Source organism: Chrysochloris asiatica, unplaced genomic scaffold (genome assembly GCF_000296735.1).
Source record: "Chrysochloris asiatica unplaced genomic scaffold, ChrAsi1.0 scaffold00080, whole genome shotgun sequence".
Classification (NCBI taxonomy): domain Eukaryota; kingdom Metazoa; phylum Chordata; class Mammalia; order Afrosoricida; family Chrysochloridae; genus Chrysochloris; species Chrysochloris asiatica.
Window position 1 is genome coordinate 2,160,555 of NW_006408598.1, and position 24,503 is coordinate 2,185,057.

Genomic DNA, 24,503 nt, shown 5'->3' on the forward strand with positions numbered 1-24,503 from the left:
TTTTTCTCTTTTCTGCAATTATAGACTACAGTATCCAATCTGTTTGCTTTTTCTGTTGCTGTTTTGTTTTTTTGGTCCCCTCTTTACCTTTAGGGGGCTCTTTCTTTCCTTATATTACCCAAAAAGAGACAGCAATTGCTGTCATATAGTCAAGCTACAATCACACCCAGAAAGCATAAAATCAGAAAGCACCAAAAGGCAATCAGAAAGCATAAAAAATACCAAAATACACACCTAATTAAGTATTAAGGCCACAATTAACTACTGAACATGCCCAAGAAGCAGAAGCAGATGACCATATTAGCACATGTCAAGAAACAAGATAAAGTGACTGAGACAAATGAGCTGGAGGTAGACTTACATTCCATACTGAAAGGGGGGCAGGCTTTGGAAATGCCTGAAAAAGAATTCAGAAAAATGACTACAAAATATATCAAAACACTTTCCAGAGGAGTTGAGAAAAATAAGGAAGAAGTAAGGAAAGCACTACAGGAACAATCAAATAAGAAAAGATACAGCATTGGAAACAACTCAAAACCTACAAAAAAAAAAGGTCCAAACAATTAATAATAGAATATCAGAAATGGACAATACACTGAAAGAGCAAAGGAGAAAAATTGAAGTGATGGAAGTCAGAACTAGTGAGCTGGAAGGAAAAGATCTCAATACTACTAAGATAGAAGAGCAAGAAGAAAAAAGGATAAGAAAATCTGAAGAAGGTCTAAAATTCATGCTGGATAACATGAAGAGAAATAACTTAAGAATTATTGGCATTCTGGAACAGGAAAAATCACACAAGACCACAGAGGAAAGATTTGAAGAGCTCCTAGAAGAAAATTTCCCTAACATTCTGAAAAGATAAGCATTCAAGAAACTCAATGAACCCTAGGAAGGATAGACCCTAAAAGAAAATCATCAAGACATATAATAATCAAACTTATCTCTAAAAGATAAGGACAGAATCCTAAAAGCAGCTAGGGAAAAAAGAAATGTTACCTAAAAAGGCAAGCAAATCAGATTAAGCTCGGATCTCTCAGCAGAAACAATGCAGGCAAGAAGGCAATGGGGAGACAATATAAAACTCTGAAAAAAACAAAAACAAAAACAAAAAAAACCTGCCAACCAAGAATCCTTTATCTAGTAAAGTATCAATCAAATATAATGGTGTAATAAAAAATATTCCAGGATAAACAAAAGCTAATACATTTTATGAAGCACACATAACCCTCATACCAAAACCAGGGAAGGATGTCACTAAGAAAGAAAATTATAGACCAATATCCCTCATAAACATAGGTGCAAAAATTATAACAAAATCCTAGCCAACAGAATACAGCAGCACATCAAAAAAATAATACTTCATGACCAAGTGAGATTCATATCGAGGATGCAGGGATGGTTCAACATTAGAAAAATGATCAGTGTACTCCACCATATAAATAAGAAAAAAGAAAAGAACCACATGATCATATAGATTAATGCAGAAAAGGCATTTGACAAAATCTAACATCCATCCCCAAAATAAACACTCAGCAAAGTAGGAATTGAAGGGAAATTCCTCAACATAATTAAGAGCATATATACAAAACCAACAGCCTACATTACTCTCAATGGGTCAAGGGGAGGGAGGGGAATGTGGAGCACAGGGTAGGGAGGAGACACAGGATAGCTTTGGTGCTGGGAGTTGGGGAGTAATACACAAAAAGGGGGAGGGGAATGGAAGAACAAGGTGGATGGGAGAACAGTTAGGCAAGTTTTCATGGACTAAGTCAGACAGAAGTAAATAATGATGTATGCATAACCTTGGAACAACACGGCTCTGGGATACAGGGATTGAGGCATGGTTTGAATGGGTAAAAGAGGGGAAATAATGTTAAGATGCTTGGCTGTCTTTTGAATCTTGATTTCCCTTGCCTACCATTATAAAATAGATACTTAAGGGGGAGTGAAAGGAATAGCCAGAAATATCACCAGAAAAAGCTTGTAAGTCCGTCTTCAGCCTATAACAGTCTGGAATATCTAAAATGGGGTTACAACATGCCTAGTGAAGGAGGCTTCCTATGGAACCTCTGCATTACATAAGACCACAGGTGGAATCCTGAACAGCATCCAGAATCTTCTAAGGTGGGAAATTTCCACTGGAGAGGACAAGCAGACCAACCTGGAGTAGCAAGAACAGAAGACATTTCTTGAGAGAAAGACTAGTAGGAAAAAATCAAAAACAGTAATGGCAGTCTGGCTGACTACTACAAGAACAAGCAAGTTGCTCGCCCAGGAGCCATCAAGGCAAGTGGTTGGGTCCCCTCAGGATAAACCTCCTTCCAAGACTATGACTCAATGGGAATACACAAGCAGGCGTGTGGTCTGGCTGGTTACCATGTTGGTCACCAATAAAGGGAAATGGGGGAAAACCAGCAATGTAGTTGTGAGCTAAGTCTGACCACGTTCAATAGACTCCTGTGAACCCCAGATGGAGACCTGGTTGGAAGGCAGTATGGCAAGACCTGGGGACTCCTAGGCTCAGAGGCAGTGACATAACCACAGAGGACTACAGTGGAGAGTGAAGTGTCTAGCTGATAAGAAGAGAGGGCATCTGCACATGAACATCCACACTTGCAGATAATACCCACTTGACCTCCTTCATCAGCTGGATGGTCAGAACTCAACTAGAAGAAGAAAGAAGAGGGAAAAATATAAAATCTGATACAATTTGATGAACTTGACCTATACCTATGGATGCAATAGCTCAAAAGAGGGAACAAATCTTTACAGCAAAGATCATTCCCACCTCCTCAGTACGTAGGGTTGACAGAGATGGGCAACTTAGACACTGGCTATCCACAAGGGGGTTGGTGGGAGCTACAAAGGCAAGAAGTGACTGGCTTATAAGCTTTAAAGAGGTAGCCTAGTTCCAGAGGGTGCAGGGGAAGGTAGAATCTCCACTGAGTGGTTTCCAATTTGCCTGGACAGGGCTGTTGAAGGGAGATGGGGATAAGACTCTTGTACAATAGTGAATAACTGCTATCAGGACTGACTGTGAGGGTTGGAAGTATATAAAGGTTGATGTTTTGTAACAAAAGAAGGGGAGTGCTTGATTTTGCAGTCTGGGAGCGGAGGTCCCTGGGACCATCAAGTGAGAGGAGTAGAGTGGGGGACCCTACCCAGAGAAGCAGTAATGTCAGAGATGGAGGCAGAGACAATGATGTGGTGAGATGGAGCAGCTGTGGACTCTGGACTCAGGGAGGGAGAGGGGCTGAGTATTGATGGCCAGGGGGCAGGCTTGCGGGCTGTACTCTTTGGTTGTTTGATGATACATGGAGGGATTGTAATCATTGCAATGAAATGAAATACTATAGGATGAATATAAAGCTAATGTTCTCCCATGTAAACTATCACATAATTCACAATAGAAACTTAAAAAAAAAGGGTATGCTTTGACTTGTAGGCAGAAGTATTCAATCTCATGTATCATGTATCACTTGAGTGTTGTAGCATTATCTTTCTGTTTAATTTTCTTTTGCAAATATTACTGTGGAGTTCATCATGGCTCCTAAGCACAGCAAAACCAGTGTTAGTGATAGCAGTTGTTGTTGTTGTTGTTATGTGCTGTGGAGTTGGTTCCGACTCATAGCGACCCTGTACAAGGTTTCCGAGGCTGTAAATCTTTACGGGAGCAGAAAGCCTCATCTTTCACCTATGGAACAGCTGGTAGTTTTGAATTGCTGACCTTGTGGTTTGTGGCCCGATTCATAACCACCACGCTACCAGAGCTCCTTTAGCCAGAGTCAAAGGAGAAGTACCCATTTGGAAGTGAGCTGAAAGATTATTAAACACACAAAAACGAAAAATCAGTGAATGCTACTGCCCACAATGTAGGCATGTTGTGCTTGACAATCACATGATCCTCAAAACCAAAGAAAAACTTCCCCAAGCTGTTAAAGAATTGGCTCCACTGAAAACTATAAGGTTTATGAAAAGGGAGAAGGAACTCTAGCAGATGTGGAGAAATTGATAATGACATGAATTAGAGACCCATCAAAAAGCGAATCCTCGCAGCATATAGACAATCACTAACAAGGCAAAAACTTGTTAAAGATGCTTAAAGAAAATCAGGAACATTCTATGATACAGTGTTCACATAACAACGAAATTATACAACTTCTAGAAATAACATTAAGTGGCATATAACTATAGTTGAAAGGAGAGTCAAACCCTGGGAGTTGGCTTCAGAATCCATGATCTAAACAATTGCACTATGCTGCCTCCATTCTTATTTCCTTTTTAAACAGAATATTCAACAAGACATGGAATCATAAAGCCCAAAAGACAAGCGGAGAAGATTTTAGAGATCAATCAATTTAATCACTGCATTTTACATGCTGGGAAAAGTCAACTTGCAGGCCACTTTCCTGATTTAGTGAAAAAGGAAAGGCTATGCTAGAGGTTTTCAAAACCAGTGGGGAGCGCTAGGACCTAGGTGAAAGGCCTTAGAGGCTGTCAGTACGGGAGTGGGTTGTTGTTGTTGCTGTTAAGTGCCGTGGAGTCGGTTCCGACTCATAGTGACTCTGCACAGGGTTTCTGAGGCTGTAAATCATTACGGGAGCAGAACGCCTCATCTTTCTCCCGCAGAACCGCTGGTAGTTTCGAACTGCTGACCTTGTGGTTCACAGCCCGATTCGTAACCTCTACGCAGTGGGTAGAGACGCTAATTCACCTAGCCCTGACCAGCTTCTATGTAGCAGACTTCTGAATAAAAAATTGTGTGTGAAGGAGGTATTCCTCTGCTTTAACAAAAGTTTTAAATGCCTGGTCTCCCTAAATTTCTACTGAAGTTGCATGAAACAACGTAGGGCTGAATGTCAGCTTGGGGTAGGGGTGGATTGTCTAGCATCACCACCAGTCAGGACAGTTTCCTAATTCCATAAATGTCCTTATTAGCTTCATGCATAGCAATACCTTTTCCATCACTGTATCACCAACTGTGTTTGACATATAGTCAAAACTCTATCGACTTTATCTGAAAAGTAGAAGTGGAGTTCCAGGAGGCATTCACTGATTAATCAATTCTTGGAAACAAATTAAGTTTGTTCGAAATGAACAATGTAGCAAACTATGGTGACCCAATGTTATGAAAATGTTTGGAAAGTTATCACTGTGGGCATGCTTGGCCATATATTCTCAAACGACCTATGGAAATGTCCTTTCTTCAACATTGTGCTAGAAAACAAAAGATTAAAAAATGGAAATATTAAATTGACTAGTTTGGTCTCAGAGACACACAATCATTAGTCCCAAGGAAGCACACACAAACAAATACCACTATCTACTTCAGTTTAGTACATGATATGGTCCAACTTTGCTGATAACATTGAGTTGAGTTCAAAAGTTTTCTTTGCTTTAACACAGGTTATTTTTGTGATGATAGCAGTTCTAATACATTTAGCGCATGGTTTGATACAGCCACTGAGTTATATAAAACACACAAATGAATGGATTTGAGAAGGAAGGCGATTAGTGGGACATAAGGGAGAGAGGTCTGAGATAGGTGTTTGAGGAAGCTGTGCTCTTACCTTGCGTGGACCCATCATCTCCCATGAGGAATTTAATTGAGGTGATGATTTTCTCTGATATCGGGGGACTCATGGATGTGGCATAAGCAGCACTATGTGAATTAGCCCGCAAATAATCCACAAGGTCCTTGAATAAAGGAGGAAACCCAAACAGAAGGAATTATCAGTATCAATGTTGGTGGTGTGCATAACATCTCCCTTCACCATTCATTACAGCAAAAGACATTTCATTGTAGTATCTCAAAAGATGAAATTAGTCGGGCTTTCAATGGGCCTCACCAAACAATTTCTTTTTTCAATCACTTTATTCCCAACCTCAACCATGATTGTTGGTGCTGTTAAGTGCCCTTGAGTCAGTTCTGACTGAGTTAGGTTTCCAAGGCAGCACTTCTTTGAAGACGCAGAATGCATCATTTTTCTCTTGCTCACCCACAATAACTAATAAGATATGCAGAAGTAGAATTATAAAAATTTGGAGATGAAGTGTAAGACAAAACCAGATAGATATATAAAGAAAAATGACTCCTTAAACATTTATTGAGCACGTAATACCTAACGCACTGGACCACAAAGTCAGTTTGAACCACAAAGTTAGTGGTTCAAATCCACTAGTCACTCCTTAGAAACCACAAAGTCAGTGGTTCAAATCCACTAGTCACTCCTTAGTATGAATTGGAATCAACTTGATGGCACTAAACAACAACAACAACAACAATTATGTGTGAACACTAGCTTAGCAGTCACGAGTGTCCAAAAAATACAGAATGTGACTCTTGTCTTCAAAAATACTAAGTAATATCCCCTCTGTATACAGGGTAGATAGGGATGGGCAACTTAAACATTGGCTACCTAAAATGAGGGGGCAATAAAGGCATGAAGCAACTGGCTTACAAGGTTTCAAGAGGGAGTTTAGTTTCAGAGTGTGTGTGGGAAGGAAGAGTCCCTACTGAACAGTTTTCATGTTGTTTAGACAGGTCTGGTGAAAAGAGATGGGGATAAGATTCTTATGATTCAATAGTGAGTTATTGTTATCTTGACTAATTGTGACTGTCAAAATTGTAAAGGTAGTAGTTTTGTGGCAGAAATGGGGGAGTAATTAATCTTACAGTCCAGAAACAAAGGGCCCGAGGACCATCAAGAGAGAAGAGCACAAGCGAAATCCGGGACCCTAGTCAGAGAAGCAGAGACAAGATGGAGGCAGAGATGAGGACATGGAGAGAGGGAGCAGCTGAGAACTCTGGTCTCATGGAAAGAGAGGGACTGTGTGCTGACATCCAGGAGGCAGGCTTGCAGAATGTGCCCTTTGGTTGGTTAAATGATTATATATTCCTGAGTGTTTCTGTGTACAACCTGTCCCCGACCCCATACAAACAAACAAAAAACAAAACAACAGAGGGAATGGAAGAAAATACTGTTGCAAGATTTTAATCATTGCAATGAAGTGATGGTGTAAAATTGGTGTTCTCCCATGTAAACTATCACTCAGTTCACAATAAAAACTTAAAAAAAAAAAATACTATATAAGATTTTTCCCATAGAAAAGTGATAGGATAAGCAGCCATACATGCAAACTAATGTGCAACGGGGTTGCAAAATTCGAGATAATAGAGAGGGCCCTCTTATCTATATTGGTTAGAGAAGCCTCCTATAAAGAAATGGAAATGACTAAGCCTTAAAAAATGGAGATAAAAGAGGAAATTAAATTTGGGGTTCGAGATGGAGAATTAGCAGAAGGAAGAGGCTGAATATAAATGCAGAGGATATTAAAGTAGATGACATGTATAGTAGATTGTTTGCAAAATAATGGTTGTAATTTGTCCTCTCTTTGTACACTTGGTGGTGGTGCCTGTCTGACTCATAGGGACCCTGTACAGGGTTTCTGAGGCTATAAATTCTTACGGGAGCAGAACGCCTCATCTTTCTCCCACGGAACAGCTGGTAGTTTCAAACTGCTGACCTTGCAGTTCGCAGCCCGAATCATAACCACTAAGCTACCAGAGCCCCTTACACCTTTGTAATTCAATGTTGCAACCCCTTCCATCAAGAGGTGGATAGATTCAGATTGGCCTTGTGATGTGCTTTGACCAACAGAATATGCCAGAAGTGATAGGGCACTAGTTCTGCGTTTACGCCTCAAGAGGCCTTGAGTGCTTTCGTTTTCTCAGAACCCTGCCCACCTGCCCTGTGAACAAGCCCTTGCTAGCCTGCTTCAGGATGAGAGACAGGTGCAGTAGACATGAGGCTTTACAGCTGAGGTCATTTAGCCTAGGTCAGCTAGTTCCCAGTTTACCCAGTGACACTGTGAAACAGGGCCAACTCAGTTGTGACCAATAGAACTGCCCATCGGGGCCCAATCTAAATGGTTGATGTGCAGAATTATGAGCTAAGTAAATGGTGGTGTTTTTTTCACTAAGTTTGGGGGTGGTTTGTTAAACAGAATAAGCTAATACGCATAGCATGTTTGGAGGAAAGCAAATGACACTTTGACCGGAGGTTAGTGGAAAATCAAAGAATAGGTTCAGTCTCAGTCTCACTGTCCTCTAGTCGATTCCGGCTCACGGTGACTCTATACAGGGTTTCCAAGACTGTAAATCTTTATGGAAGTACAAAGCTTCTCCCAGGGACTAGCTGGTGGGTTTGAACTGCTGACTTTATGGTTAGAAGTTAAACTTTTATCCTACAGTACCATCTGGCGTCAAATAAACACAAAGGCAAGAACTTTAGAGTTTATGCCTTGGACAGCTGAGAACAATTAGAACTTTTGTGCAATACTATTTGGAGCTCTGACCTACTACATAATGTTGTTGTTGTTGTTATGTGCCGTGGAGTCGGTTCCGACTCATAGAGACCCTGTACAGGGTTTCCGAGGCTGTAAATCTTTACGGGAGCAGAAAGCCTCATCGTTCTCCCATGGAACAGCTGGTAGTTTCGAACTGCTGACTCTGAGGTTAGCAGCCTGATTGGTAACCACTACGCTACCAAAGCTCCTGGTATTTAATGGTAAGAATAAATTTCACCTGTATCTTTGACTCCCAAGGAGCCCTGGTGGCACTGTAGGATCAGTCATGGACTGCTCACCACAAGCTTAGCAGTTCAAACCAACCAGCTGCTACATGGGAGAAAGAGGGTTTCTGCTTCCATAAAGATTTACAGCCTCTGAAAGTCTTTGAAATTGACTTGATGGCTGTGGATTTGGTTTGGTTTGGGTATGTTTGACTCCTAAAGTCCAAAGTAAACTTTCAGGTAAATTGCCCAAAGAAACTCCACTAGCCTACCACCACAGTAGGGAGGGGCTTAGGGAATATGGATTTGCTCAGCCCCTACTAGGTAGACAATTTGTAGACCCGCTTGTACTGACATACAGCTTGGAACCCTCAAGGTGCCCTGTAGAAAACCTAATGGGCTGATGACAGCTGTCTACATTAGCAGTGAGGCCTGTAATGGACCAGCCACTTTCTTCTTGAGGGAGGGAGTTTAGAATCTCACTCCCTAATAATTCTCACATGATGGTGATTTGGGAAGCGCTCTCAGGAAGAAGGAAAGCAGCTTTGGGCAAGCCCACTCCCTACACCCCTCTTTCAGTGGCTATACCATTTGCTTCCACACATATTCATTCCTACCCAAATCCTGGAACTGCATCCTGCCCCTCAGTTTTCCTTTTCTCTTGGAATATGGGTTGGATATTGTTTTGTTTTGTTTCTCAAATGTTTTAAAGATTTAAAGATTTCCTTAGTGAACGAGGTTGCCTGCTTCACAGGCTGTTGAGTGAAGGTGAAATCAATCACTTGATCCCTCAAACTGACTCATGGTCGGAACTAATTACCCTCCATCTATGTCTTTCCTGGAGTCCTGGTGTGGCACTGTGGGTTAATGCTCCAGACTGCAAAGCCCTTTGAACTGCAAGATTGGCAGTTCAATCTCACCAGCTGCTCTTCGGAAACCCTACACAGGGTCACTATTCATCTGCACTTAACAACAACAACAACAACAACATGTCTTTCCTGCATCCTTCATTTTCAATACATCCTCTCTTCCACTGTTTCTTCTTTCCTGCCTTCCTTTCTCCTCTTTATCTCCTTCACTTCAAATTCTTCATTCCTTTTTTGTTCTTCATTTCCTTCTATCCTTGTTCTTTCTCTATTTTCATTTCAAATTCTCCATTCTAAATTTTTTCTTCCTCTTCATTTTTAAATCAGTCTATCTTTTGTTCCCCCTTCCTGTCCTCCCTCTCTCCCTTCTCCTTTCATTCCCAGTCCTCCTTCCCTTTCATCTTTCCTCCCAACAAAAACAAATGTAAAAGACTTCCTTTGGGCTACACTATGAATGTGTATTGCCATCCAAGGGGAGAGGGAGAATCCAAAAGATCCAGGACAAACCCTGACATCTATTAGCCATTTATATAATTAAACTTGAGTGTCTGTATATTCTTTTATTTAATGAATCTCATAATAACAGTTGGGTGAGTTTTTACAAAACTTGAATATGTGTAGGATAACTGCCTGACTTCGTGTTGTTGTTGTTAGGTGCCATCGAGTCAGTTCCAGCCCATAAGGACCCTAGGGTACACAACAGAGTGAAACACCGCTGGAGTCTTGTGAGATCCTCACAATTGCTGCTGCTATACTTGAGCCCATTGTTGCTGCCACTGTGCCAGTCTGTCTCATTGGGAGTCTCCCTCTTTTTCACCGTCCCTCCATTTTACCAAACAAGATATCCTTCTTCAGGGACTGGTCCCTCCTGATAACATGTCCAACGTATAAGAGACAAATCTGTCCAGCTTGTCTACTAAGGAGCATTCTGGTTGTATTTCTTCTATCACAGATTTGTTTGATTTTTTGGTAGTCCATGGTACCTTTAATATTCTTCTTCAACACCACAACTCGAATTTATAAATTATTCTACAGTCTTATTTATTGTCCAACTTTCATATGCATATGAGGCCATTGAAAATACCATGGCTTGGGTCCATCTTAGGCCTCAAACTGACATCTTTGCTCTTGAACACTTTAAAGAGGTCTTGTGCAGCAGATTTGCCTAATGCAATGCATCTTTTCATTTTTTGACTGCTACTTCCATGAGTATTCGTGGTGCAGACAAGCAAAATGAAATCCTTGACAACTTCAATCTTTTCTCCATTTATATGTTGTTTATTGGTCCAGTGGTGAGGGTTTTTGTTCTTTTTACACTGAGGTGCAATCCATACTGAAGGCTGTGGTCTTTGATCTTCATCAATAAATATTTTAAGTCCTCTTTCAGAAAGCAAAGCTGTACCATCTGCACATAGCAGGTTGATAGTGAGTCTTCTTCAAATCTTGATGCCACATTTTTCTTCATGTAATCCAGCTTTTTGGATTATTTGCTCAGTATTCAGATTGAATAAGTATGGTGAAGGAATACAACTCTGGTGCACATCTTTTCTGATTTTAAACTATTCAGTGTTCCCTTTGTTCTGTTTGAACTGCTGCTTCTTGGTCTATGTACAGGTTTCTCATGAGCACAAGTAATTGTTCTAGAATACTTATTCTCTTCAGTGTTGTCCATAGGCTGTCATGATCCACACAGTTGAAAGTCTTTGCATAGTCAATAAAGCACAGGTAAACATCTTTCTGGCATTCTCTGCATTCAGCCAAAATCCATCTGATGTTAGCAGTGCTATTCCTCATTCCATGTCCTCTTCTGAATCCAGCTTGAACCTCTGGCAGTTCTCTGTCAATGTCCTGTTGCAACTGTTTTTGAAGTACATTTTGCAAAATTCACTTGCATGTGATAGTAATAATATTGTCCAATAATTTCTGAATTCCGTTGGGTCACCTCTCTTTGGAATAGCCACAAATATGGATCTCTTCCAGTCAGTTGGCCAGATAGCTGTCTTTCAAATTTCTTAGCATAGATGGTTTCCAGTGCTGCATCAATTTTTTGAAAGATTTCAATTTGTATTCCACTAATTTCAGGAGTCTTGTTCCTTGCCAATGCCTTCAGTACATATCAGACTTGTTCCTTTACTACCATTGGCTCTTGATTGGCTTGATTTTAAGTACTGACTATAGGGCATTCAAGGAGCTCTGGTAGCTGGTTACGAATTGGGCTGCGTACCACAAGGTCAGCAGTTCGAAACTACCAGCTGTTCCTTGGGAGAAAGATGAGGCTTTCTGCTCCCGTAAAGATTTACAGCCACAGAAACCCTGTACAGGGTCTCTATGGGTCGGAATCAACTTGATGGCACTTAACAACAACAATAGGGAATTCAGAGTCCCGGTGTGGTGCTGCGGGTTAATGTGCTGGACTGCAAGGTTGGTTTGAACTGCAAGATCAGTGGTTCTAGCTTACCAGCCACTCCTCAGAAACTCTATACAGGGTTGCTATGAGTTGGAACTGATTTGACAGCGCTTAGCAACATCAACAGCAATAGTAGTAGCAATAGGGCATTTAGGAAATTTACTTTGGGCAATTCAAGGGCATCGTAAGGAGAGAGGTGACCATTTTCTACATTAGTTCAGCCAGGCTGTCTTGCACAGTTTTATGCTCTGTGCTCCTCCATGAACAACACCAGGGGTTTTATTTTATGTTTAGAGTGAGTGTCTTCCTAAAGGGTACTGGAGGAGTCAAGTAGGAGAGTGAAATGGGGTGAAAGAATCAGTATGATGGATATTTAAGTGGAGAAACATGAGAAAATGGATGTTTCATGGAGGTGATGTAGCCTTAGATGATGTGTAAGTCAGGAGGGATGGAGAGAACAAGGGGAAAGGCATGGGCATGTGCTAAAATGAAGCATAAATATGGTGTCTTATGGGCAAAAAGTGGAGGATTCAATTAGAAGTCCTGGGAAAAGCTAGTGTTTCTAAGACAGTGAGTTGCTCCTTTAGAGGAGACTTGATTCAGGGGTTACAAGCACAGACTCTGGATCCTGATTGCTTAGGTTCAAGCTGTGACTTTATGTGAGTTTGACCAAACTACTGACCCTCTCTGTGCCTTCCTTCTCCTGAGATAATTGTAGTAGCTACTTCAGAGTCATTACGAAAATTAAATGCATTACATATTATAAAATCGTCTGGTACATAGTGCACACATGATGTAGTTGACAATTATTGTTATTAGATTGCCAACGCATAAGATTCTTTAAATTGTGGCATTTTGGATATACTAAAATACAAAATCCCTCAAAGTGTTTTTATTCTAGCGCCCTCAATTTGCAGAAGGTGATCCCCAGATTATGAATGAGTGTCATTCCTAAATTTGTTAACTTGAATTTGTACATATATTTCAACAGTAAGGTAAGGTTCCTGTGTAATATCTGTCAGTCTAATATTTGTCATAGTATATAATACAGTGTACCTTTCCAGGCATAAAAAATGAAAGTAACACTTCCAGATGCACTAAAACATCTTTAGTATATGAATATAGCAATAATAACCAAGTTTTGATGTTCATCATAAAGGAGTGCCTGATTGTTATTCAGAACCATTGTATGCACCTTGAATTTTTAATATAACAGACTATACAGGAGTTGGTTTGCAACCGTGGGTTGTGTGAAAATCTTCCTTTAGAAAAATCTGGGGACAGACTGTAGTAAGATTATACGGGAGTTGGTTTGTAACTGTGGGTTTTACGAAAATCTTCCTTTAGAAAAATCTGGGGACAGACTATAGTAAGATTATGTAGCTAAGTCACATTATCCAGACATAAAATCAAAGATTTCAAGTTCAGCTCTTTCTTGTTAAGGTAGTTGCAATAGAAATGGAAAGAAAGGGCAAGAGAAGACTACAAATAAGGAAGTGCTCAGACCCTGTGACAGTTTGACCCTGAAAAGACAGCCAGGATTAGGACTAGATAACACTATATTCATTTACTACTTGAGGCTCTGTTTTAAAAACTTTGTATGTATAGCACATTTAAAACTCACAATAACCCTGTTGTTTGCAGCTAGACTCAGCTCTACTTACCCTAACGTTCTTTTCCTAACCCACAGGAATAACTTTTTTTAAAAAGATTCCTAACATACTCAGGTTTATATAGTAGTGGCACTGTGAGTTAATGTGCCAGACTGCAAAGTTGGTTTGGAATGCAAGGTCAGCAGTTCAAGCTCACCAGTCGCTCCTGGGTTGCTATGGGTCAGAACTGACTTGAAGGCACTTTACAACAACAACAACAAACCACAGATTGAATGACATTATTTTCAAAAATTTTTCATGACTCTTGTTTCTCTAAAGAGACTGAAACCTCTTTGAGGACAGGGATGGAATTATTCACTTCTCACTCTGGTAGCGTAGGGCTTACGAGTTGGGCTGCTAACCTCAAGGTCGGTAGTTCGAAACTACCAGCTGTTCCGCAGGAGAAAGATGAGGCTTTCTGCTCCCGTAAAGATTTACAGCCTTGGAAACCTGTACAGAGTCACTATGAGTCGGAACCGACTCCACGGCACATGATAATTTATAGTCCACAGTGGTAGGTACTTGGGAGGGGACTGGTAAAATTTATGGTCCCATGCAAAGCAAAGGGGTTTCAGGAACTGAGGAAGGATGGTGAGGATCTCTGAAGGGATATTAAAGAAAAGAAACAACAAAATAACAGTTGCAGTTAAGTTGGTCTGACTCATAGCGACTCCAGGTGTCAGAAGTGTGTTTTGTAGAGTTTTCCATGACTGCTTTTGGGGAAATAGATTACCAGGTCTTTCTTCCAAAGAAACTCTGCGTAGATTTGAGCCTCCAGACTTTTGGTTAGTTGTTGCTGTTGTTGTTAAGTGCCATTGAGTTAGTTCTGACTCATAGTGACCCTGTATAGGGTTTCTGAGAAGCAGCTGGTGGGTTTGAATCGCCGATCTTGTGGTTCAAACTGGCCTTGTGGTGGAGTGCTTATCCTACAGCATGACACCAAGTGCACTGACATTCTGTACTACCCAGAAACTCCCTAAGGGATGTGAGAGGTACTAAGGAACATTTTTAAGAACGAGTATAGCAATATCCACTTCGTTTGGAGGCATATCTAACAAAGAGCAACTGAAGAAACAGACAGAGCAAAGCTTCCTTTTAGTGTTGAAAAGAATCCTTTCCCAATGTTCTCAATTTTCTTTAATATATGGAGCAATTTCCTAAAGTTAAGGTCAAGAGCATTTTGCTTGGCTATCAGCGGGGCACCACTCTCTTTTAACACCAAGACTACCTAGTGCTCAAACTCTTCTTCCTCTCAGAGTCTGAGTTTAGGGACAGGGCTAATTTGCAAACATGGCTCAGAGAGTGGGACTCCATGAGTACTTCTGGAGAGCATCAAGGGATGCCTTGATTCCCTCCTTTTTGCCCAAGACTAGCTGCCATGAGCCAGGAATTAAGAGTTGGCTTTGGGCTTTGCAAGGTGAGTCTGCATTGTATCTTCCTTCAGTGTGGGTTTCTAAGTCCATTTGTAACTTTGAAATCCTGATTATTTTCTAGGCGTATAGTTTAAGGTTGGCTTTCTGAAGGAACTCAGATAGGAAGGTCTTAGAATAAACATCTTGATACTCATTCCATAACCCCCATTTACTTCAAAGAGCCTTTAAATACAGCCAGGGCCAGCCCACAGGGCAGAGTGCCTTCTGCAAGGGGGCTTTCTTCACCTGGTGAGCAGGCTTCTGGGCCTAATGCTCAACCCAGTCTTGGCTTCCCTGCCCCACTTTCCTCCTCCAGAATTCCAGTCACACAGTTAATCAATCTTCAGGGATGCCTTTGTTTCATGTATTGATAAGTCTCTGGTTTGTCTGTGGAGGCTATAAAGCTAGTAGTTAGTACCATTCAAGAGGAGGCAGGTCCAGGAATAGAGAGAGAAAAAAAAAAATGGACCTTAAAAACTGGGGTCTTCAGTATTAACTTTATATCTCTTCAGCAAATAAATAAGTAAAAAAATCAAATAAGAAACCTAGCTACATCAGCTAGACTTTATTCAGAGAAGATGTTCACTTCATAGGCTCTGATGGGTGGAAATAAGTAACGGCCTGACATTTCACTTTAAGTCTTGAAAGGGCACAGAGGTCCACGTTGGCCTTCTCACAGCTCATCTATAGCAGCTTCAAACTCAAAGTAAGAAAAATAGCAAAATCTTGCTGGTTCTAGAAAGACTGTCTTAATAGTTTCCCCCAAATGAAGAAGAGTACAACTAGGGCAGGGAGCTCCCACACACAGAGATGAATTTGTAGAACATGCTCTCTGTGGCGGTATCTTAGTACCAAGTCAATTTTTCTCCCCTTGTTTGTTGCCATTTATTTTGCCCTACCTGACACATCTGGTTGCTAATATTATAGAGCTCTAACCTTGACCTAAGGCATTCTGGTAGCGCAGTGCTTATGAGTCGGGCTGCCAACGTCAAGGTCAGCAGTTCGAAACTACCAACCGCTCCGCGAAAGAAATATGAGGCTTTCTGCTCCCGTAAAGATTTACAGCCTCGGAAACCCTGTGCAGAGTCACTATGAGTCGAAATCGACTCCACGGTACTTAACAACAACAAAGTGACACTGTATGTTAAGTACTGGACTTTTAACTAAAGTCTTCATGGTTCAAACCCACCAACCATTCCTCAGAAATCCTATAAAGAGTTACTATGAGTCAGAACAGCGGCATTTTGGAAATGAGGACTGGAGATTTGCCTCTGAAAGACCGCAGCCATGAAACCCTACGGAGCACAGTTCTACTTTGTACACAGGAGGTAGCCATAAGTCAAAATCAGTCTGACAGTCACTAAACATCATCGCCTCACCCAAACCATTCCATGTCAGTGTGCATCTGACTGCTCAGTTTTTAAATACTCAAGTAACAATACATACCAACACTTTCTCATGTGTCCTCTTATAACCTGCTCACTCTGTATGTCTTGAAAACGACTCTGTATTTTCTAGGTTTTGCAACTTACTGTCTTAGGACTGTACTATTGGGCTGCTACCAAGAACGCTAATATTTGCTGCCATCTAATGGCATATAGGGGGATTGCAGTGTCGTGCGGAGGGAAGAGTTGGGCTGGGTGAAGGAGGAGAGGAGGAGGAAGGGAAGAAGGAAGAAAAGGTGCATCTGTCTGAATCCAAGTATGCACACAATGAGTACCTTAAAGGGCAAGACAATGAATTTATTTGCATACTTTTTGCATACTGATTAAAGTAAAGTATAATCACTTTTACAATTGCTCAGTATGAACAGAAGCTATATCCCTAGTCTCATTGAGTCAGTTCTGACTCATAGTGACACTCCCTAGGGTTTCCAGGACTGTGAATCTTTACAGGAGCGGACCTTCTCATCTCTCTCCAAGAGTGACTAGTGCACTTGAATTGCCAACCTTATGCTTAGCACCTAACACACAGCAAACACCAGGCCTCCTTCAGAAGCTGTATTACCAAGAGCAACAAACCTTTTAAATGCTCTAATCGAAATGATTTCAATTTGGAGAGACAGCAAATACCATCAAGAGGTATACCTTGGTTCTTTCTTTGGGCTCCTCTTGAAACTTTGTCTAACTGAAAACCTAAACCCAAGGAGTAAAATCGTGCCTTAGATTTCCTGAGACTGTCTTTCTGAGGCTATCTGACTGGAGCAGAAAGTTGTTGTTAAGTGCTGTCGAGTTGTTTCCAATTCATAGCAACCCTGTATAGGGTTTCCAAGGAGTGGCTGGTGAGCTTGAACTGCCGACCTTGTGGGTTCAAACCGACTTGCAGTCCAGCGCATTAATCCACAACGCCACATTTTCCCTTGGAGCAGCTGTTGAGTTTGAATCGCTGACCTTGTGTTTAGCAACCCCGCTGTGTGCTTAACCCACTGTACCATTGTTGCTATTAAATGCAGTTGAGTCGGTTCTGACTTATAGCGACCCTATACAGGGTTTCTGAAGAGCATCTGGTGGGTTTGAACTGCCAACCTCATGGTCGCAGTCCGGTGCTGACCCTTCAGCACCATGCCATGGGTCCTTGTTGTTGTTGTTAAGTGCCATTTAGTCGGATCCGACCTGTAGCGACTGTGTATAGGGTTTCCAAGGAATGTCTGGTCAGCTTGAAACTGCAACTTTGCTGTTCAAACAAACTTTGTAGTCCAGCAGCATTGACCCACAGTGCCACACCAGGAGTCCTTGTTGTTGTTGTTATGTGCCGTGAAGTCAGTTCCGACTCATAGCGACCCTCTACAGGGTTTCTGAGGCTGTAAATCTTTACCGGAGCAGAAAGCCTCATCTTTCTCCCGCAGAGCAGCTGGTAGTTTTGAACTGCTGACCTTGAGGTTCACAGCCCGATTTGTAACCACTACGCTACCAGAGCTCCTTCCAGGAGTCCTAGTGGGTGTCAAATGAAGAAATTTGAAGAAGAAAACTGTGACATCTATCAAATCTGTCAACATTTCAAAAAATCACCTGTGTCAGTTTACTCAGGTGCGTTTGGTTCAGAAATAGTTACACGTGATTAAACAATTTGTAGCACAGAACTGCTGCTAGGGTAAATCACAAAACCACAAGCTCACAAAATAGTCTGCAGAAGGGAGCTCCTAAATTTGAGAGCCTCTGATGCCACTGCTTCGACAGGAGCAGGCTACCATTTAACCTTTCATCAAATTTAGCTGACTTTTATAAGCGCCTGAGCATTTCTTCTGTTTTTAACATTACCCAGCTAATTCCCCCAGGACAGGAAGAGAAACAATGCTTTGAGCTCCAAAGAGAGTAGGAAGGGTAAAGACCTCTGAAAACTGAACATTTTAAACATCTGTATGTCTTTTGTCAGGGTGAGCGGCCAACATGAAATCTGTTGTTTTAAATCACAAGGTTTCAATGACAATCTGGTTTTCTGCTGCACCTCTTGTTCCTGCTGGAACTGGATGTTTTATATAAGCTACTTGATGCCCCTACTAGGCAGAGACAATGCCATTCTCACATAGTCTCTTTGGAACAGATGTAAGTGTGTATGAGATGGGTTTGGATGCATTAACTAACTCCTTTATCCATCCAGGCTTGTATGTAGCTGTTAAGTGCCATTGAGTCAGCCCGACTCATGTTATTGCTGTAGTTAAGTGCTATGTGTGTAGGGTTTCAGAGGAGTGGCTGGTGTTCAAACAGACTTTTCAGTCCAGCTTATTAACCCACAGTGTCACAATAGGACTCCTCCCGACTCATAGCAACCCAGTATAGGGTTTCTGAGGAGCAGCTGGTAGGTTTGAACCACCCATTTTTCAGTTAGCAGTATAGTGCTGATCTTACAGTGTCACACCAGGCTTGTATTTATGTAAGCACTGGACTGCTAAGCAAAAGGACGATGTTTCAAACCCACCAGATGCTCCTCAGAAATTCTATGTAGTGTTGCTGAGTTGGAACTGACTTGATGACATTTAACAACAAGATATATATATATATATTCTGTTTCTCCTTCACTTCCCTCTTAAATTTATAGTTTATTTGATAAATATACTTATATTTTCAAACATTTATTGATAGTTGTTTTATATTTTCAACCTATTGCTTATCTATTCTTGTGGGAGAAGATTATTTTGCACCGAAAATCACTTGAAACTACTTCCCTGATACTGTCACTATCTTCATTAAAATTCTTAAAACCTATAATTTGTTGTACAAGGATCAAGTTCCTCAATACTTGAGCATTGCCTACAGTTGCTATTATCCTGTTTTTCATTCCACAAAAACCAAACTACTTACAGTTTTCTAACCTTACCTTATTACATTGTTCCTGTGTTTCTGTTCAGAAATGTAACAATCGCCCCTCCATACCACTATTTATCTACAAAACTGACATTCATGCTAGAAGACTTGTGGGTACCGACCGAGAAAGATGAGGCTTTCTGCTCCCATAATCGGAAACCCTGTACAGGGTCACTATGAGTCAGAACCAACTCCACAGCACATAACAACAACAACAACAACATGTACTGTGGAGTGCTGGTGGTGCTGTAGAATAATCATTGGACTGGTAACCACAAGGTCAGCAGTTCAAATTCACCAGCCACTCCATGGGAGAAAGAGGAAGATTTCTGCTCTCATAACAATTCATAGTCTTAGAAACCTTATATTTGTTATGAGTTGGAGTTGCCTTAACAGCACCTAACAACAACAACAACAAAACCATGCACGACAGAGTTACTTCTTTGCATTGTCTTTACCTGTGTGCACTTATGCTATCACTTTATGAGGACATAATTACTCATCATATTCCTCTCCTCACTATTACTAGATGAGCTCCTGATGTTCTGGATCTGAGAATCCACTCTAGCTAGACCATGGAGCTCAAGAAAGGGGTGGGGAGTTGAACTGAGACTCTCAGAAATTCAGAAAGTCCTTTAGACTGTGTTTCTAGGAGGTCAGGTTTCCCACAGACATAGGAGACCCTGTCTTACCTTCCTTCCAGCTATGTAACCTCCTGCAGCTCCAAAACTTTTGGTGAATGTGCCCATCAACACATCAATCTCTCGAGGGTCCATTCCAAAGAAATCCACGACACCTCGGCCGGTAGGACCCACAGCCCCAATGCTGTGAGCCTCATCTATGTAGAGGTAAGCCTTGTATTTATTCTTCAGAGCCACGATCTGGGGCAGGTGCAATATGGAACCTTCCATGCTATGTCACAAAGAGAGATGCTGGTAACTAACATGAAATCCGTTAAAAGCTCAGCATTAGTCCCCTTTCCACTACATCTCAGACAGCCTGCCCAGTCATCAGTCAATAGTGATAGGAGCATACCATTCTTTTCTTCCTTCATTCCTTCTTTGCTTTCCTTTCATTTTTCCTTCTTTCCCTTCTGCCTCCTTCTTTCCTATTCTTCTGTTTCCCTTCCTTCCCAGTTTATCTCTTTCCCTCTCCCAATCTCTTACTTTTTTCTTCTTTCCTTTCTTGTTGAAAAATATACTCAACATGAAACTTTCCATTTTCACCCTTTTCAAGTTACAATTCAGTGGTATCATTCACAGTCACAATGTTGTGTAACAATCACCCCTATCTGTTTCTAGAAACTTAGACAATAGCTCCTTAAACAATAGACCCCCGTTCTCCATTTCCATCATCCCCTGGTAACCACTAACAAACTTGGTCCCTATACATTTGCCTATTATAAATATTTCATGTGGTGGTGGTTGTGGTTATGTGCTTTGGAGTCAGTTCTGACTCATAGCGACCCTGTACAGGGTTTCCGAGGCTGTAAGTCTTTACGGGAGCAGAAAGCCTCATCTTTCTCCTGCAGAACAGCTGGTAATTTCAAACTGCTGACCTTGTGGTTCACAGCCTGATTCATAACCACTATGCTTTCTGAGCTCCTAAATATTTCATATTTTGGGACAATAATTGTCCTCTAAAGACTGACTTATTTTACTCAACATAATGTTTTCAAGGTTCACCCATGTAGTAGCATGTAATACTATTTTATTCCACTTTATTGCTGAATAATATTCCATGGCATGAATGTATCACATTTTGTTTGTCTCGTCAACACTTGAGCCTTGTCTGTTGAATGCTTGATTTGCTTTCTTTCATCTTTGGCTATTAATAATGCAACAATTAATATTGGTATAAACATAACTGTTTAAGTTCTTTTTTTTTTTCAATTATTTTAGCAATAAACCCAGAAATAAAATTACTAGATCATATCATTATTCCATATTTCACTTTTTGAAGAACCACCAAATTGTTTTCCACAGCAGCGGCACCATTTTACATTCCCAACAGCAATGGATGAGGGTTCCAATTTCTCTACATTCTTACCAACAGTCGTTATTTACCCTCTTCTGATGATAGCTATCCTGTTGAGTGTGAAGTTGCCAATGATTTTATTGTACTCGGATCCACAATCTATACTCATGGAGGCAGCAGTTAGGAAATCAAATGATGTATTTGGCAGATATGCACAAGACCTCTTTAAAGTGCTAAAGAGCAAAGATGTCACTTTGGTGCACCTGACCCAAGCCATGTTTTTTTTCAATTGTCTCATATACATGTAAAAGCTAGATAATGAATAAGGAAAACCAGAGAAGAGTGAATGCCTTAGAATTATGGTGCTGGCAAAGAATAGTGAGTATATCACTGACTACTATTAGAAGGAACAAATCACTCTTAGAAGAAATACAGTCAGAATGCTTTCTAGAAGGAAGGCCAGTGAGACTTCTCATAAAATAATTTTGAGCATATTATCAGGAGAAGCCAGTCCTTGAAAAAGGACATCATGCTTGGTAAAGTAGAGGGTCAGCCAAGAAGTGGAAGACCATCAATGGGACAGGTTGACACAGTGGCTGGCACAATGGGCAAACAAAGTAAGATTGTGAGACCAGTGCAGGACTGGGCAGGCTTTTATTCTACTATACATAGGGTTGTTATGAGTTAGAATCCACTGTACCTAATAACAACAGTTGGTGTGAGGTGGTATAATATGGTTCTTTTTTTTTTTTTCCCCCTAATGGTTAATAAAGGAGTCCTGGTGGCAATCAGCTGCTAACCAAAGGTAGGCAGTTCAAACCCACCAGCTAGCTGCTTCATGGGAGAAGGAAGCAGCTGTCTGCTTCTATAAAAATTGCACCTCAAAAACCCTGTGGTGAAATTCTAGGGTTAAGGAGCTCTCGTAGCGTACTGGTTATGAATTGAGCTGCTAATCTCATGATTAGCAGTTCAAAACTACCAGCTGTTCCACAGGAGAAAGGTGAGGCTTTCTGCTCCCATAAAGATTTACAGCCTCGGAAATCCTGTAGAGTCACTATGAGTCAGAACCGACTTCACAGCACATAACAACAACAACAACAACAACTGCTAGTGTTGTCATGATTGGAACGGACTTAACACAATGGGTTAGGTTGTTTTTAATGATTAACACCGTTTAGCACCTTTTTATGTACTCTTGTAATTTCTTTCTTTTTGTTGCTGTTGTTGTTAAGTGCGTTGCGTTGGTTTTGACCCATAGAGACCCTGTATAGGGTTTCTGAGGAGCAGCTCATGAACTTGAACCACCGACCTACTCAGGCATTTCTATGCTACTTGGGGGGAAAAAAACACCCAAAAAACCCTTTCGATGGATCTAAGTGCTTTGTGTTACTATATGTAATTCTCATGTAAATAACTAGTTCACTGTTTTGTTGATCCAATTTGATCTCAGAAGACCTATTTGTACAACTAGACATATCATTTATATCATAGGTATTTTGGTAGTTTTAATTGTCTGTGGGTATAGCCACTTGACCAGCAGTTCTGTCTGACCTAAACTCTGCTTGAATTACCAAAGATTAAAAGAGGAAATTAAAAATACACAGAGAGACTGTTTAAGACTTGTGATGTTGTTAAATGCTGTGGAATCTGTTCTAACTCAGTGACCAACGGAAGAAAACATTACTTAGTCCTGTGCCTTCTTCATAATTATTGTTATGTTTGGTCCTGTGTACCACTGTGTCAATCTCTCTTATTCGGGGGGGGGGGGGTCTTTCTCTTTTTTTGCTGACCCTCCACTTGACCAATCAAATGTCCTTCTCCAGAGACTTGTGATTGCTGTTGTTAAGTGCTGTCGAGTTGGTTCCTACTCATAGCAACCCTGTATAGGGTTTCCAAGGAATGGCTGATGAACTTGAACCACTGACCATGCCGTTCAAACTGACTTTGCAGTCCAGTGCATTAACCCACAGCGCCACACCAGGACTTAATAGTATAAAACAATAGAAAGTCCTTAGGCTCCCTTGTTGAGTGCTTACTTGAAGAAGAATATTTATTTGAGGTCCCTTGGTAGTCTTGATGGTCCTTTAGGCCAGTGGTTCTCAACCTTGAGAGACCATCAGAACTTCCTCCCTATCAGTTGCTGTCAGGTTGATTTTGATGGTAATCCCACATGCGTCTGAATAGAATTGTACTCTATATGGTTTTCAGTGATTTTTTTTTGAAGTAGGTCTTTCTTTCCAGGCACCTCTGGATCAACTGGAACAACCAATCACGGGGAACAGTGAAGGCTGTTAATCATTTTATACTGCTGTGAAGGGCCTGTTAATCCTTGTTAATAACTGAATTATTTTCTAATTTGAATTATTTTTTATACCATGTACTTTCATTACTTGAAAGCAAACTGAAATCAAGGAAACATTTTTTTGAGGTAATATGGATTTTGATGGCAGCATGGTGGCTCAGTATGACAAATAAGCACTGGACTGTGGTCCACAGTTCAGCGGTTTGAAACCCACCAGCAGTTCTGTGGGGGAAAAGATGAGATTTTCTGCTCCTGTAAAGATATACACCTTCATAAACCCCATATAGGGTCGTTATGAATCAGAATCAACTTGACAGTATTTAACAACAACAACAATGAATTTTGATATAACTATGTGAAACACTTATGTCACAACTAGATTCTGGTGGTAGGATTTGTGGGATGAGGGTGGTTTCTTCAGATTCATGCAGTGATACAAATCCCCATCATGTATTACAAAAGGAATAGCAGTTTCTCAAGACACCTGAGACACTGAAAATGGTAGTGGACAACACATTCCCCATACATCACTAAAAGAGATAAAAATACAGATTGCTGGCTTCTCTCCTCAGCAATCCATGTTTTAACTCTTTCATTAAAAGTTTCTGATCAGTGGGTCTTGGATGGGCTGATAATTTGCAATTCTAAAAGGCTCCCAGGAAAAGGTGCTATTGCTACTGGTTGGGCATTATACTTTGAGAACACTTTCACTAGAGGAACCCTTTTCTTTCATATTTAAGTGCTTTATTTTTAATGTCATTGTAAATTGCAAAATCATGCCAAGTCCTTTGGCAAAGGGAAACAGATGAAATCAAATAATAAGTGAAACTAAAGTTTCTATTTACATAGTATTCTAGAACTCAGTAGATTTAAACAACTTTAACAGGTTCCCAGGATACCCTGTATCTTGTGTTTATATTATCCACAATATTGACTACACTGGCAGTGAGTTCTGTGAAAATGCACTAAGTCACACAGTCAGACACACAAAAGGACTTAATCAACCAATTCAA

The 24,503-nt window shown here is 40.8% G+C and overlaps 1 protein-coding gene across 1 annotated transcript in view; it reads right to left on the bottom strand.

The window, feature by feature from the left end:
• Positions 1-24,503, bottom strand: part of SPTLC3 (serine palmitoyltransferase, long chain base subunit 3) — a 235,475-nt gene that overhangs the window by 50,739 nt on the left and 160,233 nt on the right. Inside the window, exons 8-9 of the mRNA XM_006865623.1 lie at positions 19,904-20,123; positions 5,571-5,697 (exon numbers count right to left, since the gene is read on the bottom strand). Coding sequence (XP_006865685.1) covers positions 5,571-5,697; positions 19,904-20,123 — 347 coding nt within the window. The remainder of the gene's footprint in view (positions 1-5,570; positions 5,698-19,903; positions 20,124-24,503) is intronic.